A 21,381-nucleotide genomic window follows, 5' to 3' on the forward strand; every position below is an offset into this window, starting at 1 on the left:
TTTTTCCACATTTATTTTTGACAGAGTGAGACAGAGCGTGAGTGGGGGAGGGGCAGAGGAAGAAGGAGACACAGAATCCAGAGCAGCTCCGGGCTCTGAGCAGGAGTCCAGCACAGAGCCTGAGGCGGGGCTCGAACCCACGAACTGTGAGATTGCAACCTGAGCCCAAGTCAGACACTTAACCGACTGAGCCCCCCAGGCGCCCCTACTCGGCCTTACTTTTGTCCTAAGTCATCCTAGGGCTGTTCTTGGGGGCCTATGAGCTGACCCTCATGTCCCCACAGCCTTAAGTTGGGGGACACAGGGCCCCTTCTCCCAGAGTCACCCAGTGTCTGCAGATAGCAGGGACTTCCTACATGTATGCTGTCTGGACCCCTCCTCGGAAAAGATACTAGGTCCCTGAGAATTCAAGGTCCAGACAGTAGGCCCCTGCCACGCCCACGCGTGCCCCCAGGCAGGAGCAGGCTCCGCCCCAGGGAGCCAGGCTGAGACGCCCTGACCACCAGATGGCGCCTGACCCCCGCCTCCCCCCAATCCCGGCAGTCAGCTCCAGGATCACCCACCCCTCCCCGGGCCCCAGGCCACATCTCTCAGCCCTAGGGCAGCAGGGGGGACAGGACATGGACTCAGGTCAATTTTCCCCTGCCCCCCAGGAAGCACATTTCCCCCCGAGGGGGAGACCCTCGGGCCGGTGGTGTCCGCAGGAGGAATAGGCACGGACAGCAAAATCTGCTGCAGCCGCAGGAGGAAGTCAGCCAAGCAGCAGAGTGAAAAAGACAACTATATTTGATTTACAATTAACAAGATTTACAAAAGGGGTGGGGTGAGGGCAGTCCCGGCGGAGCTGCTGCCGGAACCCTCAGGCCTGGGCAGGGCCTCCGGAACGGCCCAATCTTCTGGGTCTCCTCTGGCCACCTGGGCCCTGACGTCTGACGTCCAGCTTGACCTTTGAGGTGGGGCCCAGGGCACGGAGTCCGCCGGGAGTGCCAGCGCCCCACAGGGCAGGTCACGTGAGGTCAGGAAGGCTTCGTACCGCTGTCCTCCGCCCCAGGGGCGGGGGGGGGGGGCAGACACAGTCTGGGCGCGATGCCCTGGGGGCCGCAGGCAAGCGGACCCCACCCAAAGAGGCCAAACCCATGGATCTGAGGTGGCTGCTGGTGCTCAGGCAGGGGGAGCTGAGGCCCGACTGCCCCCAGCGACCCTGCGCAGCGCCAGGGGCGTAAGGCACATTTGCGAATCGCACGGGAGATGTGACACAGACACCTGATGCTGGTTCTGCGGGAGCTGGCGCGGCTGGGCGCCCGACCCTATTGCTCACGAGATAGATGCTACAGACGTGGAGGCGGGGGCTCCCCTGCTGCACCCACACGCGGATGCCCGGGGCTCTTCCTCTGCTGGTGAAGGGTAAGGGCCTCACCACTCAGCCTCATTTTTCAGGGGCTGCCCAACGCCTGACACGGGGCATCACGCACCTGTGCCCAGAGTCAGTGGTGGCAGAGGTCAGAGGTCTGTGACTTTGTTCTCAAGCGCAGCCGCGATCTGCTGGAGGCGGAAAGCCAGCTGCATCTTCTGGGCGGCGGGGTCCTCCTCCAGGGCGTTGATGATCTGCGGGTGGGCCGCGTCAGACCACAGGCCAGGTAAGGGGGCTGCCTGGGTGCCGGCGCCCCGCCCTGGGAGGACACCCCTTACCTCGTCATAGTACTTCTGCGTGTACTGGTAGAGCTGGTGCAGGGCCACGAGGGTGTTCAGGGAGTCTGTGTGTGCCTGGGGGGTTGGGGGGTCGGAGAGGGGTTGTGTGACCCCACAGGCAGGAGGCTGTCCCAGCGGAGGAGAGGGCTGACACGCAGCACCCCGAACACAGGCACACACAAAGGGCTACAGACATGTGTGGGAGCCTAACACGCAGCGGTCAGGCCAGCTCAGCGCGGCTCACAGGCCCCTTTCCCCGGGACACCCCAGATCCCACCCGGACCCCCTTCCTCCACAGTGCAGTCTCCTGCCCACTTAGCAGGGGGCTTTGGGGGAGGGGTGGGGGTGCTCAGCCTGGGTCGAGTCGGTTGGGGCATCCCCCGCATCTTCTCTTACCCGAGAAATCTCTGCCAAGTGCGTGTTCATGTCCTGGTCGCTGACCTGCACCATCTGCCTGATCCCCTTGTAATAACTGCAGGAGGGTGGGGCAGGGAAGGGATGGGGCAGTGGGTCCCCATCAAGGCCTGAACCTCCCCAGGAGCCCCCCTGGGTGGAGTCAAGGGCAGGGGAGGGAGGAGGGGGGAGGGGAGTACTCACTCCTCCACCATCTTCTTGTAAGTGGAGATCTCCTTGGCGTAGAGGAGCTTGTTGCTGGGAGAGTCCTGTAGGGGTCGAAGCCCAGAGATGCCTCAGTCCTGACAGCCAGGCTCCCACCACCCAGGACACCCACGAACAGAGACATGGAGGTGTGCGGGGGACAGAGGCCCAGCTGGGGAGGAGGGGAGCGTCCGGTGCTTTGGAAGGGGAAGGCAGGGAGGGCCCAAGCTCCGCGCCAGCCCCAGGCCGTGCACCAGGCCCTCTACCTCCCACAGCCCCAGTTACCGGGCGCCTACCTGCCTTTCTCCTGAGCTCTGTCACACGTGTACAAATCCACAGCCCAAACTTCGTGGCACATCCCAAACTGACCTCCCCACCCGCGTATACCATGGCTTCCCCAGGCCACCCACCCACCCCTGTGCACACTACTCCAAGGCGCTACAGGACTCCTGGGCATTGACCTCAGTCTCCCCGCCCTGCCAGAGCTGCCCTCGGGGGCCACTCACACGGCTCAGCTTGTGCTCTGTGCGTGTGCAGGCGTCCATGAAGGTCTGAGCGATGACTGACAGGGAGGCGTCCACCACCTCATGAACGTGCACGTCAAAGATGAAATGGGGGTTCTTGAGAATGTTCACCCAGAACCGGAGTGGTAAACTGAGGCAGAGCGATAGGGAGTGAGGAGCTGCCGAGACCCTGGAGCGGGGCGGGCAGCAGATGGAGGAGCCCCCACCTGTTGGTCTTCCAGATGTGGATGGTGTCCTCATCCTTAATGTCATGTTTCTCCGCCTGCTCGTCCAGGAAGTCGAAGAAATACTTTACAGCCGGCGGCACCGCATGCCCGGGCGCCAGAACGCTCTGGAAGAAGTTGTCCACAAACTGCTGCAGCGTGCCCTGCGCGCGTGGGGTAGAGGGCTCAGCACCGTCGGGGCGGGCGTCGGGGTGAGACCACCCCCGCCCCGCACACGGCCCACCCCACCACCCTTGTTACCCCTCCCCCACGGCTGCCCACACGGCCCCGCCCTGCGAGTGGGACCGCGCCCACCTTGACGGAGAGCAGGCGGGTCAGGTAGATCTCGGTGATGGCCTTGGTGCGCTCCTTTTCCTTCACGCTGCCCCGCTTGGACTTGCCCTCGTCCACCTCATCCGCCGGCCGCACCAGGTGCCACACGCGGTTCTCCTCCTCCAGGAGGGCATGGCCTGCAGGGGGGCTGCACTGAAGGCGAGGGCTGGAGCTCGGCAGCCCCTCCCCCTCCAGGGCAGCACAGGGCAGACGGGTCCACGCTGCCCTCCAGAGCCCGCCAGAGCCCAGGGAGGAGGGAGGGACTCACGCTCTCCGGGCAGATCCGGCTGGCTGTCCTCGGGCTGTTGGGAGACTCCCACCGTGGACAAGATGAGAGTGGCTCCATCCCGGACCTGGGGCGTGCAGTCATGAGAGCGGACCCCCCGCGCCCCACCAAGGCGGGGGCCAGCCCTCCCCCTGCCCAGCCGCCAGCACTCACGTTGTAGTGCATGAGGGTGTTGACACGCCTCCACCGGCCCTCCCGCTGAGAGGTCAGGTCCAGGTCTGACAGGATCTGGGCTGTGGACCCAGGACGCCACTCTGGGAGGACACAGCCCAGCTCCTGGATCCTGGCCACACCCCACCCGGGTCCCCCCACCCCACCTGCCCACCCAGGGTCCCCAGGGCAGGACCCCTCCCCAGGGCACAGAGCTGCGTACACAGGGACCTTGCTCACCAAGGACCACGCTGTCAGCCTTAGGCCAGCGGGAGCACGGCTGTGTGCGGTACACCTGATCGATGATCTTCTCCTTGACCTGGGAGATGGTGTCGCAGTTGAGGACCTTTACTGGGACAGCATCGGTGCCTTCATCCTGCACAATCACGCTCACCGTCTGCCGGGGGACACAGGGTGAAGAGTCAGCGTGGGGGCCTCGCTCTCTTGCCCCCCGGTGCGGGAGCAGCCTCGGGCACGCCCACGGTCACACCCTCAGGGGCCCCTACAGCACACAGGGCAGCCTGACCTGGCCCTTTCCCCACAAGCCCTGGCTCAGCAGGACGGAGAAGAGTAGTTCACAGGACTCCGACTCTAAGCTACCACAAGCCACGCGCCGCCTCTCGTGTGCACGCAGGCTAGCCGCCAGGCACGCCCCGCACAGGGCTGCAGGAGAGCCAGGTGCCCAGGAGGCAGGGACTCGGGGCGCACAGAGCCTCTCTCCAGGGACAGCTCTGGGGCCCAACACCCGCAGAGGATGCACAACCCCTGCCTGAACTCAGGTGGGCCCGTGCGAGTCTGTGAACGGCCTCTGGCGTCTGGTCCTGAGGCTGCCCGGGCCCCCCAGCCGCAGTGCTCACCAGGGGCGCATACTCCACATCATCCCCCAGCAGCCCCGTGTCATTGAGGGTGTATTTGGCCTTCTTCTGCACAGCGTCTACCGGCCCCTTCTCCACCTGATGCTTGATGGCCTTGAAAAGCTTATACAGGGGCTCGCCGGCACTGTCCTGGAGAACAAAGGGTGGCTCAGCCACGGCTGGGCTGGCGGTGCCCCCCCGGCAGGTGGGTGTCTGGGGGAGGACGGAGAGAGCACCACCTCACTCCCACCCACCCCTGGTCAGGCCGCCTGGAACCCACCTTGAGGTACTGGTACAGGCAGATGGACATCCAGTTGGACAGCATCCTTTCTACCACCGTCTCAGACCTGAAAGTGCAAAGAGATGTTTCCAGAGGGTTCCCTTACTGCCCCTGGACCCAAGCAGCTCCTCCAGGCACCACAGCACCCCCAGGCCAGGCTCTGAGTCCCTGTCAGAAAGCACACACACAGCCTGGCATGACCAAGTGCTGGACCCCCTTAAAAGTGGGTGTCCATCATCGTCCACCCCATCCTACAGTGAGCTGATGCCAAGAGGTGGGAGTGAAGTGCCGCGCAGAGACCGCCTGCTGCCTGGGGTGCCACGCCCTGCCGTCCCTCCTCCCCCCTACCTGCACGGGCTGCATCTGCTGGCAAACCTGGTACTGGAATCAGCCCCGCGCCACCCCGCGGCCATCCCCCTCCCGCCCGGCCCGCCTCCCCCCCACACACCTGCGCAGCATCAGCTTGGGGTTCTTGGCCACCACGTACTGCTCCATGAGCTCCAAGAAGAGCGTGCGCATGATGTCCGTGTAGTACTCCAGCTTCCCGTGCAGCGCCACCGTCAGCAGGGACGCAAAGTAGACCTTGGCGCGGGCCGAGAACTCCCGCTGGCTCTCCAGGGTGTGGATGAACTGCGAGGGCCGCCGGCCAGAGACCGCCTGAGCACCTCGGCCCAGGCTCCCGCCAGCAGCCCGAGGCTCTGGCTGCCCGCCCCGCCCCGCCCCTGCGCTGCAGACCCGGCCCCACTCACGGTGACCAGGAAGGACTTGCTGTTGAGCAGGTTGGAGAACTGGTAGAGGGCCTGCTCCACCACAGGCCGCCGTGACTCGGGGATGTCCAGCTTGCCCGTGATCATCACGTCCTTGTCGCCGTCCTTGGAGGGCAGGAAGAAGACGCGGTCCGTGTAGGTCTTATAGTCCAGCACAGGGATGCCTGCCTCGTGCACGTCGTTGGTCTGGTCCTCCATCTCGATCATCAGGTCTACGGGGGGCCAGGGGCAGGCAACCCAGCCGTGAACCGCTGGCCACCCCGCCCGGCACCCCCCCAGACGCAGCCTCTTTCAAGGCCCTCCTCCCTGGCCTTCCTGCCCCGGAGAGGGGCCCTCGGGGACCCCACCACGCGCCGCAGGCAGCCCTACCTGTGAACTCCTTCTTACAGCGGTCCCGCACGCTTTCCTCCAGGCCCTCCAGCTGGGACTTGATCTTCTCGTACTCGCGCTCTGCCTGTTGGCTCTTCCTCCTGGGGGCACAAAGAGGTTCCTGGGACCTGGTGGCCCTGAGCCTCTGTATGGCCGGGGGGGGGGGGGCCGAGGCAGGAGTGGGCGGGGCTCACCAGTAGCAGTAGACAGACACGACGATGACGGCCACCATGGGCACAATGACCAGCGGCAGGATGAGGTTGAGCGGCACGTCACTCACCCTCGTGTCATACTCCACGCGGCCCAGCACCCACTCTCGGGAGCCGAACTTCACCTGTGGCGTGGACAGGTGTGGCTGTGAGAGGGCCCTGGACCGCGCCGCCTGCCCTCCCGCCCGCCCTCGGGCGCACCCCCCACTCGGCCCGGCGCCCGGCGGACCCGCACACACAATGAACTCAGGCAGGTTGTGTGTCGTGTCCCTCTTCTGCCGCCGCTTGGGCGGGGGCTGCACCTCTGGGGGCTCACAGTACAGGTCGGTCTCAGTCAGCGTCTTCATGATGCAGCGCTCAGCGCCCACAAAGGCCTCAGCCTCCTGAAGCGTCATCGCCTTGTTCAGGTTGGTGCCCTGGGGGGGGAGGGGGCGGAGATCACAGTGACCGGGAGGGCGCCAGGGCCTGGGAGTCGGGGTGCCTCCCCCGCCAGCCCCGGGCTGTGGCCAGTCCTCACCCGGGCATGGATGAGCTTGTTGACCTGCTTCTTGACGCCCCCCGTGAAGTTCTCAAAGGTGGGGTCGGCCACGTACTCAAAGGCACCGGCCTCGGTCCTGAGCAGGGCGCGGTGCCCGTCCATCTGGATGAGTGCTGTGAGGTTGTAGGCCTCGGGCTCCTCGGGGACGGCCGGCGACGAGAAGACCACTTTGGAGTCGTTGTGGAACATGTACTCTGTGCCCACAACCTGCAGGCCGAGGCGGGGCCGTCAGGCCGCGTGGCTCAGGCCCCTCCCTGCCCCGCGCTTCCCGGGGCCCGTGTCGGAGCCGCGTCCCCAGCCGGTTCCGGGACTGACCGTCGTGGGCTGCAGGGGTCCGGCGTCCCGCCGGCGCCGCCAGGACTGCAGGGGCTCGGCGATGACCACCATGGCGAATCTCTGGATCAGGCCGAAGCCCTGCCCGGTGACGCTGATGCTGCGGCCGCCGCTGCGGACGGGGACGGGGGAGCCGTGCCTGAGTGGCCACAGCTCGGCCGGCCAGCCCTGGAGCCGGTGCCCTGCAGAGCCGTGGCCCCAGCAGCTGCCCCACCCACGTTCTGGCCCCACGTGGGGCTGGGGGAGGGCCGGGCCTGGAGCCCCCGACCCCCGTCTGCAGTCGGGGACGTGCGAATGAGTGCCTGCTGCACGGTCGGGGGTTGAGCTCAGAGCACAGGACCACGGGCGTTGCCACTGCGTGGCAGGAGTGGGGTGGGTGGGGTGGGGGACCGTGGGGCCTGCCCCTCGGGGTTTCTGGGGAGAAGCTGATCTGGGGGCGCCCAGACCACCCCGCGGGCTCCTCGTAGGCCTAGCTGGCGAGTAGCTGAATGGGGTAGGTGTGCCGAGGGGCCCCTGGCTGGCAGTGGAAGTGGGGGGCACCAAGACCCCCCCAGGGAGGAGGAGGGTGGGAGGCCACACCTGACGAAGCTTCGCAGCGGTTCAAAGGCCTGAAGCACTGGATTCTCACGGTAGGTGAAGACGACGCCCGGGCTGGGCACGTGCGAGCCCCCATAGTAAATCTTTAGGGGAAGCTCCCCCAGAGCTGCCTGCGGGCCAGTGACACACTGCAGCTGGGCCCCAAACTGCGTCCTGGGGATGGAAGTTGCTAATCAGTGTCAACCCCACCCCAGGACAACCCCAGCCCAGGCCGGTGGATCAGCGGGTCAGGCTGATTCCACGGCCCCCTCCAGGTCATAGCCAGAGAGCCCCAACCGCATCCCCAGGGCCAGGGCAGATCCCAGATTCACCAGCCCGCAGGTCACACCCACACTTTACAAGGGACGTCATTGAGGGTCACCCGCACGTCTTCCTCGGAGCCTGTGTCGAGGTGGGTGCCGTTGATGGTCAGCGTGGTGCCGCCTGCCTGAGGCCCCTGCTTTGGCTCCACACTGAGGGGCTGGGGCTGCTATGAGAGTGACAGGTGCACTCGGGTCAGGGCTGGGGCGCTGGAAACCTCACTGCACATCAACTGTGTCAGGCTGGGCCCCACCCCACGTCAACACACAGCCCTCGACGGTCCGGACGTCAGCGGCAACAGCCAGATCCCACCCACGTGTGTCCCAGACTGTGAGACCCACTCAGGTCCTGGGGCCAGGCGGTACCTGGTAGGTGAACAGAACGTGGGGCGGCGAGTGACCCAGCTTCCCGTTAACATCCACGACGACACGCGCCGTGATGGGCGTCTTCACAGCCTCAATGGTGCACACGATCCTGGAGAGCAGAGACAAGGTGGGACGTTCTCGAGTCCCTCCCGCACGGCTGGGTGTGCGAGCCCCGTCCTCCGCATCCACCCGGTCACCGGGCCCCCAGGCTTGTCCACTCACCGGGTGGACACGGAGTAGTGCTCTGGCTGAAAGGCGCAGTTCTGCTCCGCCACGGTGATCCTCTTGACGTCATCCGCTCTGACCCCCAAATTGGACCCGAGGATAGTGATTCGAATGCCCCCGCCCAGCGGGCCCGTTTCAGGATGGATCTGGAATCAGCAGAGCCCGGCTGACCCGGCAGCTGCGGGAGGCTGGAGTGCGCGGGCGCCGGGGCCGGGCTGGAGCTCCCGCCACCCCCACAGCCCCAGAGACAAGGGCTCACCCTGGTGATGACGGGCGGCGGGCACTCGGAGGTGGCGTTGCTGCACAGAGCCTCGTATACACACCTGCTCTTCCCGCCACACCACACGCACTTGTACACGGGGTCGGCGGCCAGGCACAGGCTGCAGTCGCTCCGGCCAAAGGAGCAGTTGTAGAGGGTGACTGGGGACAGTGGACAGTGGTCAGGGCACTGCCCCGCCCAGCCCCCGCTGCCCCGTCCCCCACTGCCCCTGCCCCGCCCCAGCTGCCCGCTCCCTACCCTGGAGCTTGCTGTCCACGTTCTTGCCGTAGGACTTGACGTACAGGTGCAAGGGCAGCGTCTCGTTGGCATCGTGGGACAGCTGGAGGGGCACGCAGGGACAGGCTGCACCCCTGAGCCCACCCAAACTCGAGGGTGACCACAAGGGCCCGTGTGGTCCCCTCACAGCCAAGGGGCAGCGGGAAGCCGGAGCCTCAGAGAGACCAAGGGTCACTTCGATTCCAGGGAGTTGGCAGGAACGCTCTCTAAGGCCACCCACGAATGGCTGGCCACCCACCCCCCACCCCCGTCCCGGCCCTCCCTCCGGATCCTGCAGCCTGGCCCGCCCGCCCCCCCGGGCGGCCGTACCTTCGGGGTCCGAAAGAAGAAGGTTCCCGGCTCCTGTGTGCTCACCGGCTCTTCAAACTTGAGCAGGTCACTACCCACGTACAAAGAGGAACCCTGCAAGGCAGGCCCGTCAGGACCCCCAGACGGCCCCCCGCCCCGCCCCCCGCCCAGTGTTCACAGTGCCGGTGCCCTCTCTGCGCCCCCAACCAGCAGTCGGGCACTCCCGCCACAGGCCAGCTCCCTCCTCACCAAGTGACATCCCAGCTGCCCAGCCACTCAACACCTGAAACTCGCGGTCTGCTGCCTGTTTCCGAGGCCCCCTTGACCGTCCCCCACCGCACCGGACCCCCCTGCCTCCTCCTGTCCCCGACTGTCTGTGGCGCCCCTCCCTCACGACTGGGTCCTGAGTCAAGGGAGGCTCAAGTGCAGACCAGGCACGTTGACTTTGGATTTGCAGGCAAAGAGCTCTGCGGAAGCCCCTCCGACCCCATGAGCCCCGCCGGGGCCGCCAGCCGGCACCCCAAGCCCCTCCACCTTCACTGTGTCCAGGTTCTTGCCCTGGAAGGTCACGTCCGTCTCGTGGTTCATGGGGATGACCAGCGGGCTGGGGTTCAGGAACTGGGGGCAACTGTCCTCCTGGAGGGGCGAGGCCAGTCAGGCGCCGCCTGGCCGTGGCCGAGCCCCCAGCCCCGCCAGGTGCTCACAGCCCCTCACCGTGTGGGCGGGGACGATGCCGGCCTCGGGGTTGGGGGACGCCTCCCGGCACTCGTGGTAGCGCAGGTCCCACTGGCAGGTCCAGCGGTTGCTCGCGCAGGAGATGCACCTGGGGGAGGGGGTGGTGAGGCCGGCGGGGCCCCGGCGAGGGCTGGGGGAGGGGCGCACGGGGCAGAAAGACACTCACGGCAGGTTCTCTGCCAGGCTCATGGCCTCCCGGCAGTCATAGAAGGGATACGGGTGGGAGGTGAGGAAGATGCTGCCGCGTCTGAAGAGCAGCTGGATGTTCACAGCCACGTGGTCTGCGGACGGCAGATGGGACGGCCTCAGGCAGGGGCCTGAGCTCAGGGCCAGGCCGGCACCGTGGGCGCGCCAGCCCAGCCAGAAGCAGAGGCCGAGGGAGGAGATCCCAGCCTGCGGGGGGGGGCGGGGGGGAGGGCCCCTGCAGGGGAGGCCCCACTGACAGCGCTTGGGCTCGGCCAGGCCCGCCAGCCTTCTCGGGTCTCGGCTCCCGGGGCCGGGGCCAAGCTGCTCCCCAGGGCCCTGTGCTCTTGAAACCTCTCTCTGTCCCAGCAGGCACCGAGGGCCACGGCTCCTGGACGTCTGGGGCAGGTCACCTGCCAGGTCCCTGACCTGCCACTGTGTGGCCCCCGCCTTCACTAGCAAGCCGTCCCCAACTGGCCCACATTCAGAGCCCTGCGGTACATGCCTCCCCCTCCCCCCCGCGCCCCCAGCTCAGGTAGCCCAGAATCAGAACTGCTCGAGAGCCTCCACCTCCATCCTGCACCCCTGGGACTGCAGGCACCCGTGACCCCGCGGCAGGCGGAAAGGAGAGCAAAGTGCCTCCAGTCACCGGACGAGGGTCTCACCTTGGCCAGGCGGCGTGCCAGGAATGCTACTCGGGGAGTTGCATATGATGGCATCCCCTTCCACACGGGCCGGGTGTGGCGGCGATTCGCCAAAGAGACACAGCAGTCCATCGTCCTCACTCAGGGCCGGGAGGGGCCTGACAGTCAGCTGCACCTGGGGACGGGGCCAGGCTCACACCAGATCCCCTCCACCGCCCGGCCCTGGGCACCAGGGGACGCCGGGCACCAGGGGACGAGCGACCTGTCCTCGGGCGGGAGTGAGACCACACAAGGCTGGCTCTCCATGTCGTCCCCAAGCGCCCCAGGTCAGGGGAAGCCCCACCTCTGCCCAATACCTGCCCCCCTCCCCCACCACGCACCTCCCCCTGGGCCCGGCGGCTCATGTTCTGTGGCTGCGCCCCGGTGATGGCTACGCAGGACTCGTCACGACTCCACAGCCAGTGGCCGTGCTCCTCGGCCCGTGGGCAGTCGGCCCTCCTGCTGCATCTGCGGGGGCAGGGGGTGGCCTCAGTCTCGCACTAGCCAGCCACACCCCAGGCCTCCAGGGCAGGGCTGAGGCTCCGGGCTCCGGGCACTCACCGTCCCTCGGCGACGCACCAGCCGCAGTAGGGGTCCTGGGAGCCGTGGCACTGCGCGCAGGTGGCGTGGCTCCAGCACTCCTGCACGGGCAGCCGCAGCACCTGGGGTGCGGGCGGCGGGCGGAGGGCTGAAGCCACAGGCCACGGGCCGGCAGCCGCTGCCACCTGCCGCTCGGGCCCTGGAGTTTCCTGGGACCACGGGGCTTGGTCCCACCCTGATCTCTGAGCCTAAGAGCCTGACACCAGCTCGAGGCTTGCTGACAAGCGTGCAGGAGCAGCTGCCCTCCAGGCTCCGAACGGCCCTGTCCGGTGGCTGCAGCGGGTGACGTGGAGTCCCGGGAAACTGTGGGGGTCCGAGCTGGGGCGCCTCCCGATGCCACCCCGGGTGCTCCCAAAGGGACCTTATACTGCTGGGCCTGGCCCATGTGCCCCACCGCCCAGCTCACTGGGCTGCACGGGGCCCCCCGCCACCCTGTCCACCCTTGGAGGAGGCCCACTCAGAGCACCGACTCGTCCTTTCCATCAGAATGGGGCCGGGCAGGGCCACATACAGGGAAGGCACCGGAGACACCGGATCGGGACGCTGCCAGGAGCCCTTCCCGCCCGCACCACCTATCACAAGGGCCTGGACCAGCAGGGCCCCTTCCCTAGAGGCTCCGCAGGCCCACCTTGTCCTGGGTCATAGCGTAAAGACTGGCCAGGTCCGCAGACAGCACCAGGTCCCGCTGGATTCTCTTGTTGAGCTCCACCAGGATGGAGCCGTACTCCGCGGAGCTGCCGTCCGGTGCAAGGTACACCTGCGGGCACGAAGGCAGGCGCGTGAAGGCGGGGGCCTGGTGCAGACGGCCCCATCTGGGAGCTGCCCTACCCTGGCCCCAGGCCTCACCTTGAGGACCCGGCCATCTGAGGTGCCCAGGAAGGCAACAGTGTGGCCATTCTCCGCGGTCACCATCACAGCGGTCAGGTTCATGCCCCCTCGCTGCAGCACGGCTGTGGCCGTGAGTCCGTCTCTGCTGCCCAGCGGGTAAGGCAGGTGCTCGGAGCCACACGGGAAGCTCTCACTGGCGCCCTGTGGACCACGGTGTCAGCGCAGGGCACAGACCCCCTCCTGCTAGGAGCCTCTCCCCGCGAGGGCTCCGGGCACTGTGGCCCCCACACATGCACCCAGGAACAAGGGCCACGCCAGCAGGACGCGTCAGTGCCACACGCCCCCGGCACCCGGCACGGGCCTGGCGGTGGACCTGGCGAAGAAAGAAGCAGCACCCGCGAGCGGGACCCGACCCCAGCGACGCCTCACACACGCCCCCTGTCCCTGGGCCCTGGCACGCTGGCGGGACACGGACCCACAGCAAGCACACCCACACAGATGCCCGGGGTCCCGGCCCGCGGGAGAAGGTGCTGACGCCACGTACCAGCCCGTGGCCACCACACTGGATGTCGCCGTGGAAGGGCTTGTAGAAGGCATCGCGGCCCGCCTCGCGGGTGCCTGTGTAGCAGGCATTGCGGTTGGCCTCCATCTTGGCGTGGACCTCGTCCAGGGGGAACAGGCAGAGGCCGGCACGGGGCCCCCCCCCGCTCCGGCCATCCCTGCTGAAGACCGCGTACAGCACTCTGCCGGCGCTCGGCTCGGCCACGGAGGCCGCCAAGCAGGTGCCGAAGGCAGGGGCCTGGGGGTCGCCGGGGTCGCGGCACTGCAGGTCCATCTCCAGGTAGGAGTAGTAGAAGGGGTCGTTCTTGCACATTCGCGCCAAGAGTGTGCGGTTTTGGGGCGGGTGCTTGTCTTGCTGATTGAAGACGAAGAAAACGTAGAGGCCGTCCTCGAAGGCGGCCACGAACTGCTGCGTGTTGGTGGACAGGTAGCCGGCCTTGTAGGTGGCGTGGTCCGTGTAGGCCTCGAAGGCCTCCCTGCCCTCGGTGCGGTCCAGCAGGCGGGTGCTCACGATGATGCCGTTGTCGTGGGGGCCGTTGCCCTTGCCCACAAACAGAACCCTCTCGCCACCAGGGCTCGTGGCGCTCACCAGCCCCACCGTGGCCACGCTCTCGTCGTTGCTGGCCACGAAGGACTTCTCGCCGCTTCCGTCCTCGTAGAAGAGACGCACGGAGATGTTGCTCAGGGCGCGCAGGGCGCAGATGCCCTTGAAGAGGCTGCCGCACTCGATGAGGCGCTTCCCGGGCGGGTCGAGCAGCAGCAGCTGGTTGACGTTGTCAGTCGGCACGGCCTCGTGGCACTGGCTCGCCTCGATGGGCGGCGTGCACTTCTTGTTGTCCAGGGCCGGGCCCGTGGCCGCCTGCTGCTCCAGCTGGAGGCTGGCACTCAGCTGGTAGAGCATGTTCACCGCCCCCACATACACCACACCCGAGGCCTCATCCACAACCAGGTGGTTCAGCTCCGTCTCGCTTCGGAAGAAGTCCAGCTTTCGGGGCCTCAGGCCCGCACTTGCGCCCACCAGGCCCAGGAGGGTCAGGGCCCAGAGCTGCAGAGCCATCGCCCCCGGTACCCTGTGGGAACACAGAAAGGTCAGGGGAGCCCCAGCCTGGAGGACCCGCTCGTGCACAGGAAGCCCCCACTGCAAGCGCCCCTCCAGACCCCTCCCGAACAACCAGAACACGGGCCAGAGAGGGTGAGGGCTGCGCAGCACACCCATGGAGCACCGGTCTCTTCTTTCCCTTCCCCCGGCCCTTCTCAACAAGTTCCCTCTATAACACAAGCTAATGAGCAGGGTCCAGCCAGCCAGCGCTGGGCTACGGGCCCCCACAGGACTGTGCCCTGACCGCGGCCTCCTCCGGGAAGCCTCGGGCACTCACGCACATGCCCTCCCCACACCTGAGGACCCCAGAGCTCCAGGCCACAAGCCCAGGCCGGCTGAGGGGCCCTGACCTGCAAACTGCCGACTGCACACCCTTCTACACCGGGCAGAGCACGTGGGGCGATCGACCGCAAGTAAAGAAGAAAAGGAGCTCGAACCAACGGAGCAGTGAAGGCACACGCTTGTTTTTTTAAGTTCACTATTGTTTCAGTGATCTCTGCACCCAACGTGAGGCTCAAATGTACGACCCCGAGATCGAGCCACACACTCCGGATGAGCCAGAGGGGCGGCCTGGCACGTACTTAAACTTATATTTGCCCACCAGAGCCACCCAGGCCACAGCGCACCCCCACCTCCCCACCCGCCTCCCTTCCAGAACCAGCCGAGGAGCCAGCCGCGATCCATCCACCCTGCCCGGGCCCCTCCCAGGCGCAGACACAGGCGGGGACCCCGGGAGGAATCTCCAGGTGCCACCAGCTCTCGGAGAAGGCGGTGGGTGCGCTGCCTTCACAGCCAGGGTGTGCGGCCGTCTGTGAGCATGCTCCGCACGCGTCCATGTGCACGAGTGTCCCCTAGAACGTGCACGGTTCTCCCTCCCCACCTCAGGGACGCAGGGATGCAGGGGAAATTCAAGCCACTCTGCCTCTGGGTCTCTTCCATCTTGGGGGAGTCCCGCACGCCCCACCCTAGAGACCTGCTGTATCCTGGTCAGAATGCCCTGTACCATCCTCTGCTGGAGCCCTGGCCCTGGCACCCACTGTCACCTTCCCTGAGGGCACCTGAGCCTGGCATGGCAGTTAGAGCGGTCCTGCCCATGCAGCGGAGCCAGACCCAGATGGCGGAAGGCAATGAGGGGCCCAGGCCCTGGGCTCCCAGATTCCAGTACAGCCTACCCTGCGCGGGCAGAGGGGCTCGTTCACCTTTGCTGCCAGCTTACACACCGCCTCCCCGGATACGCTCGTACTCCCTCGAGAAACAGTGACTTTTCTAACACCCTGACTTGCCCTGTGTCCTGTCCATCTCTTCCAAGAAGGCAGCAAGGGATGTGCTCTCTCCGGGGGGACATGGCTCTGGAGCACTGACTTTGGGCAAAGCTGTGTTTACTACAGTAAGTCGGCTTTATCTCATGGGACCTGTGATTCTTCCATCAAGCTAACTTCCTTCTTTGCTTGAGCCGCTAGGAAACCCCTGACCAGGCTGTGGCTGCTCTTCATCCCCTGCAACTCTCGGTTTGGAGTAACCACAACCTTCCTCAAACGTCTTGAGGAAGTAAAACCAAGAAGCAACCGACTGACAAAGCCCTTTCTGCCTCATAATCACTGCAGGGCTGGGGAAAACCCCCCAGCAGGGCAGCCACCGCCTCTGAGAACCCCCACCCAGCACTGGAGTGGAAAGTTCTTGCCTGGCCCCTGGCGACCCCAGATGCCCTCCTCACCAGCCACCGGAAGAGGAGCCACCTGCAGATGAGCTGGAGGGTGTCCACGGGGAGGCTGCAGGGACCGGGAACCAGCCCCTGGGTGCTGGGGGCAGAAAGCTGGGCAGGACCAGGGAGAGGTGAAGGTGGCCCAGTGCAGGGCTGTAGGGGGAGAGCCAGGGTGACCCCTGATAAGGGTAGCCAGGTTGGGGAGACTTTAGTCAGATAAGATGTCACAAGCCCCTCAGGTCATTTCATTGAATGGCAGGGGGTCCCCACCAGCACAGGCTCCTCTCTGGTCTCAAGTGCCCATCTGCGGGGAGAGGAAATCGGGGCCTGGGAGAAGTCTGGGCACCAAGCCAGGGTGCCCAGTCTTTGAGGCCACGCAGACCCCGGAGCACCAAGAGGCCCTGGACGCTTGGGCACCGGATGGTACGGGTCACTGACGCCTGTCCCTTCTGGGGAAGGAAAGCTCCTGGGCTGGAGGACCCGCCCCTCATCCCTCCTCCCCCCTGAGCTTAGGGCTTAGGGCCGCGTCTGGGTCCAAAGTCCACTTGGTGGCGCCGGCGAGGGGGATGGGAGGGAGGGCCTCCTAGCTCAGGCTGGCCCTCCCCTACCTGGCCCTTGCTCACCCAAGTCCCCGTGCCGCCGCCGCCGCCGCCGCCGCCGCCGCCGCCGCCGCCGCGACCCCAGCACCCGGCCCCGGCCCCGGCCCCCGGGCTCTGGGCTCCCACCCGCTGCCGGCCTGCTGGAGCTTGGAATGAATGGAATGTTCCCGGGGCCCAGGGAGGGACTGCGGGCGGGCAGGGGCGGGGCGCGGGGGCGGGACCGGAGCCCAGGCCACCCTGGCAGCAGTCTGCGTGGATCGCCCCATGTGGACCCAAGGAGCCCAGGGCCCCTCCGCTGGTCTGCAAGTGGGGCCGGGGCTTGCACAGCTAACTGACCAAGTGGGGGAGCTTCTAGGGCACCCCTGTTGTAAAAAAGGCTCAAACCCCGGCCCCTCCCTCAGCCCTGCTAACTCACAGCCTTGGTGGAACCCAAGCGGCAGAGAGATCACAGTGCTTTAAAAGAATGCTCTGGTCTTTCTCGGGTTAACATCCGTTTGACTAGTCCATTAGGGCAGGAGCCCAGCCCTGTCTCCTGCCCCAGGGCCCAGCCAGGTCTGGTGTGCCGAAACTGCTCAGAAATACTTAGTGTCATCCAGGAATCCCTGCCACTGGCGTTAAGACTGGCCCAGACCCGGCTCTCTGCCCCACAACCTCTCTGGGTGGTGGGCAGAGTGAGGCTTAAATCCAGGGCTGCGAATTTAATCCCCACCCAGACTGAGCCCAGGTCACCCATGTTGGTAGGAAGGACGTGGGTCACATCCAGAGGCGGCAGCTCCCCTCTACTTCCTGGCCAAACAAAGCCTCAGGTGACCTGCCTGGCCAGGTCCCTGAGCAAAGGGTGACCCACCTGACCAGGGAGCTCAGGCCACTGAGTGCAGGCGCCAGGCAGAGCCAGCGACGCTTCCTGCCGCTAGTGTTCCTGGAACGGGCGCTTCCTGTTTTGCAGAAGCCCCGGGACCCCTGGCTCACCGGGGCTGGCGGGGATTTCCTCTAGGGCATCAGACGGCCTCCTTCCTGGCTAGGGTCCAGAGGTGCAACTTTCAAAAAGTTGCACAAACTCTGGCCTCTTGTTGGCTCAGAAAATGTCTGGAAGGACACTCCTCCCCCAAGCCCCGGTTCCCAGCCTTAGTGTTCAGGACCGCTCCCCCCCGCCCCCCCCCCCGCCGCTGCCAGGCTCACTGAAGAGCCCACGCTCCCAAGGAAAGCTTGATCTCAGAGAACGGGGGCGGGCGGGGGAGGGGTTGCTGGCAGTGGCCCCCATGGACAGGGCACAGGGCACTTGGATCTGGGCAGATGTGTGCACACTGGGTCCAGCCAGACCAGGGCCTCAAGGTCACCCCCCAAGGTCAGTAGAAAGCATCTTTAGCCTCACTGTGTGTCTGTAGCCCCCGCCCTGCCTTCCCCAGGTGGGGCCCAGCCCCCACTCACCGAGGCTCCGTAGTCCGCTCAGTGTCTGCTCTGGGCCGGCATCAAGATTCTCTAGGAGGCAAAGGAGCGACAGTGTTCTCACCACAAGCCCCGCCTGACCCCACCAGTCTCCTCTGCTCCGTGTCTGGGGGGCGGGGAGCGGCTCCAGGGATCCCATCTGGCCCTTGCTATCCTGGCGCAGGGGACCCCCCAATCTTCTCTGCCTCCTCCGCCCTGCTCCCAGCACACACACCCCCTCATCAGATGCCAGGCTCCGGACCCCAGTGCATACACACCCACTTGGTCTTCCCCGAATACAAGCCTGACACATCCCTCTTTCTGCTCAAAAAAAGGCGAGGAATGGGGTGCCTGGGGGGCTCAGTCGGTTAAGCGTCCGACTTCGGCTCAGCTCAGGTCATGATCTCATGGTTTGTGGGTTCGAGCCCCGCGTCGGGCTCTGTGCTGACATCTCAGAGCCTGGAGCCTGTTTCGGATTCTGTGTCTCCCTCTCTCTCTGACCCTCCCCTGCTCACGCTGTCTCTCTCTCTCTCTCTCTCAGAAATCTAAAGAAAAAAAACCATTAAAATTTTTTTGAAAAAAGCAGAGGAAAAAAGGGTAGAACAGCTTTCTTTCGTTATAAGTCTGTCAGTATCATCTGCCTTTTTCTTTTTCCAATTGCCTTTTTAAAACTAGGTACATACGTTACTCTGATCAAAATATAAATTGGTTTCTGAAAAATGAGCATATCTGTGCCCCTCAAATTCTACTTACTAGCTGTGTGGCTTTGGGCAAGTTACTCCTCTTTGCCTCATTTCCCCACCTGTAAAATGGAGTCACAGTGAACTCCCCCAGGAGTCTGCAAGGGCCAAATTATTCATTCACGAAAAGCCTCAGGAGACCTGTTACACTGTAGCACTCAGCAAAGCTATTGTCTCCTACCACCTCGATAAATATCCACGTGTATCCACAGGGGAGATGTGTTCAAGGATACTTCTTGGCACGGTCTATTAGCATGAAAATGTGGCAGTCACCCAGCATCCAGCCAGAGGACCCCCAAAAACCACCACGGCAACACAGGCGGGTGGTCCGTGCTGAATCCCATGGGGCCCAGATATGACAGGGATGGCTGTGCCACAGGACTCCGTGTCTTCAAGGGTGTGTATACAGGTGTGGGTTTAACTGCCGAGTTCTAGAAGCCTTCGTTCACACTGAAAGTAGGGGCACCTGGGTGGCTCCGTCGGTCAAGCATCCAACTCGGGGTTCAACTCAGATCATGATCTCCTGGTTCGTGGGGTGGAGCCCCGTGTCGGGCTCCTCACTGACAGCACGGAGCCTGCTTGGCACTCTCTCCCTCCCTCTCTCAAAATAAACAAATAAAAAAGAAAACTGAAAATAGTAGTAAAGCCTGGGAGCAAGGAGGAGGAGACTGGGATAGCAAAGCAACTTCATTTGCCAATTTTTGAAAAACGTTTACAAGAATATATTCGCATATTGCCTAAATAAAAAGTGGTTATATACCTAATAATAATGATTGGCTCCCCCCAGCAGCTCCACTCCGCCTTAGGATATGGCTTTCTGGTCAACCATCTCTCCTGGCCAATTCTCGCACCCCCACATCCAAGATTCAGCCCCTCCTGCTTGGCCCTTTGGCTCCCAAACTGGCTGCCCCCCCCCCCCCCCCCGCGCCCCACAGTGGCCCAGGTGTCTGTGCAGCACGCCCCACCCTGGGCCTGGCCACCTGCATCCATCCTGGAGGACACCTGCATCCTATGGCCGGCCCAACAGGGACTGGCAGAGGGAAGGAGGGCAGGGCTGCAGGCGCTTGGACCTAGGGTCCCACCGCCTCTGGCTGAGGGGCTCAGGGCTCTGGGCGCAGGATGAGGGATGTCCTTTTACCACACGCACTGAACGCAGCCTGTGTGTAAGGAGCAAAGGCCACTCCACGGACCAATTCAGGGGCCAAACCACTCTCAGCAGGATGCGGTCTCATGAGAAAGCTGGGTGGGGCGGGTCCGGCCTGGAAGCTGTAGTCGGCGGAGGTAGAGACCGCACTGGCGTCCACAGCACATGCCGACCTGCCGCCTTGAAGGGACAGCGTGGGGGCCTCCAGGTGCCCCCCCCCCGGAGGTGTGCCCTGGAGTCCACAGCCCCCAGGCAGGGTGTGTGTATGGGTCTGTGTGTGTGTCTGTCTGCTGCAGGCAAAGCCAAGGTGGGCTGGCCTCTTCGGAGGGACACCTTCTTCCTGGGCCCACACGGGCACACAACCCCCGCCGGGGACCTGTCGTGAGTGACCGCCGCTCATGCTGGGTCCCACGCTCAGGCCATCCCAGAGGCAACCAGCGACTTCTCCCCCCAGCCTCTCGCTCCTGCAGCCAAAACTTCCTGCACAATGAAAGCCGGACTCCTCCCTCCTCAGCCACCCAGTCCCGCTCCAGCGTCTCCCAGCCTGTCCATCCTAACCCCCAAAGCCAGGCTTTATCTCTTGCTCTCAGGAGGGAGCACCCACAGGCCACTGAGGCCATGGCCGGCCCTGTCCCCCAGTCACACATGCCAAACACCGCCGCACAGAGGGGCCTCAAGGACTCTGGAGTCAGACGTTTGGGTTCAAACCCCAGCTCTGTCGATTTCCACCTCGGCCCTGTGGGTTATTTACAAAGCCACACTGTGCCTCAGTTTCCCCATGTGGAATGGGAGTAATAACAGCATCAGTCTCAGTGAGCTGCCATCAAGTGTAACCAAGTCCGTGTGTGGAAGTCGTTATGGGCGTGAGGACAGTGGAGGAGGGACTGTGAGGTCACCCTGTCTCTGCTTCCGCTGTCCCACACCCTGACCAGAAAACTCCTACCCATCCCTCAGGATCTTGAGGCACCCACCCTGACCCTGGAGGACACTCACTCATCCGCTAAGGTCTGTGGTCTTCACTGATGGGCCCTCCCCAAGCAAAGCTGAACACAGGAGCTGGCCAGGCAGGCACCTGGGGCCTAAGCCCAGGGAACTGGGAGGGCAGGGGCATCCCAGAGTGGAGGGCTGGGCCCGGAGGCAGGCGCTGCCCCAGGAGCCCCTGCCTGCCCTCCACACCTCAGCCTGACGGAAAGCGGTGGACCCTTCCCAGATGGGTCCCGGTGCTGCCCACCCTCAGGCTCCATCTGCCTCTAGTGCGGGGCCAGCAGGCCCCACCCCAAAAGAACGGTAAAGAGGCAGGGCAGAGTCCTCACTGCAGACCAGGCCTGGGAGCTGGGGCCTCCTCCCCCTTTGCCCCACGTGCGGGGAGCCTCTGTCTGGGGTATGGATGGGACAGAGCTGGGGGTTCTTTCCAAGTCGCTATTCTCTAGTAAACACAGACTGATTTCTTAACGCTAAGATCGAAACAATAACGAGCATTTGGTCTGGTGGGGAAGTGGGGTCCCGCGTGGGGTTGCCCTCTGCCAGGCCAGCCAGCCTGTACCTTCAGGAAGGGAAGCCGGATGGGGCTGGGTTGGCACAAGGGGGCAGAAGAGGTGCCCGGGGAACAAGTCGAGGAC

General features: G+C 64.9%; 1 protein-coding gene across 3 annotated transcripts in view; it reads right to left on the reverse strand.

Moving 5' to 3' along the window:
* Positions 1-763: 763 nt before the first annotated feature.
* PLXNB2 (plexin B2) overlaps positions 764-21,381 on the reverse strand; it is a 28,385-nt gene continuing 7,767 nt past the window's right edge. For 2 of the 3 annotated variants that reach the window (XM_039235535.1, XM_039235541.1), the window contains exons 2-37: positions 17,882-17,932; positions 13,037-14,123; positions 12,511-12,693; positions 12,293-12,421; positions 11,626-11,726; positions 11,406-11,532; positions 11,047-11,200; positions 10,365-10,479; positions 10,178-10,286; positions 9,998-10,099; positions 9,485-9,577; positions 9,137-9,218; positions 8,879-9,039; positions 8,617-8,765; positions 8,395-8,503; positions 8,062-8,198; positions 7,712-7,882; positions 7,115-7,244; positions 6,779-7,006; positions 6,501-6,677; positions 6,247-6,386; positions 6,053-6,153; positions 5,666-5,895; positions 5,365-5,546; positions 4,917-4,983; positions 4,640-4,786; positions 4,023-4,179; positions 3,786-3,886; positions 3,615-3,699; positions 3,329-3,483; positions 3,017-3,177; positions 2,793-2,940; positions 2,287-2,351; positions 2,086-2,161; positions 1,690-1,764; positions 764-1,605 (exon numbers count right to left, since the gene is read on the reverse strand). In XM_039235535.1, the coding sequence (XP_039091466.1) occupies positions 1,501-1,605; positions 1,690-1,764; positions 2,086-2,161; positions 2,287-2,351; positions 2,793-2,940; positions 3,017-3,177; positions 3,329-3,483; positions 3,615-3,699; positions 3,786-3,886; positions 4,023-4,179; positions 4,640-4,786; positions 4,917-4,983; positions 5,365-5,546; positions 5,666-5,895; positions 6,053-6,153; positions 6,247-6,386; positions 6,501-6,677; positions 6,779-7,006; positions 7,115-7,244; positions 7,712-7,882; positions 8,062-8,198; positions 8,395-8,503; positions 8,617-8,765; positions 8,879-9,039; positions 9,137-9,218; positions 9,485-9,577; positions 9,998-10,099; positions 10,178-10,286; positions 10,365-10,479; positions 11,047-11,200; positions 11,406-11,532; positions 11,626-11,726; positions 12,293-12,421; positions 12,511-12,693; positions 13,037-14,110 (5,526 nt within the window). In that variant the 5' untranslated portion in view covers positions 14,111-14,123; positions 17,882-17,932 and the 3' untranslated portion in view covers positions 764-1,500. The remainder of the gene's footprint in view (positions 1,606-1,689; positions 1,765-2,085; positions 2,162-2,286; positions 2,352-2,792; positions 2,941-3,016; positions 3,178-3,328; positions 3,484-3,614; positions 3,700-3,785; positions 3,887-4,022; positions 4,180-4,639; positions 4,787-4,916; positions 4,984-5,364; positions 5,547-5,665; positions 5,896-6,052; positions 6,154-6,246; positions 6,387-6,500; positions 6,678-6,778; positions 7,007-7,114; positions 7,245-7,711; positions 7,883-8,061; positions 8,199-8,394; positions 8,504-8,616; positions 8,766-8,878; positions 9,040-9,136; positions 9,219-9,484; positions 9,578-9,997; positions 10,100-10,177; positions 10,287-10,364; positions 10,480-11,046; positions 11,201-11,405; positions 11,533-11,625; positions 11,727-12,292; positions 12,422-12,510; positions 12,694-13,036; positions 14,124-17,881; positions 17,933-21,381) is intronic. The other variant, XM_039235545.1, reaches the window with a different exon arrangement.

The sequence above is a fragment of the Hyaena hyaena genome, unplaced genomic scaffold (assembly GCF_003009895.1).
Source record: "Hyaena hyaena isolate Hyena2069 unplaced genomic scaffold, ASM300989v1 scaffold_4, whole genome shotgun sequence".
NCBI lineage: Eukaryota > Metazoa > Chordata > Mammalia > Carnivora > Hyaenidae > Hyaena > Hyaena hyaena.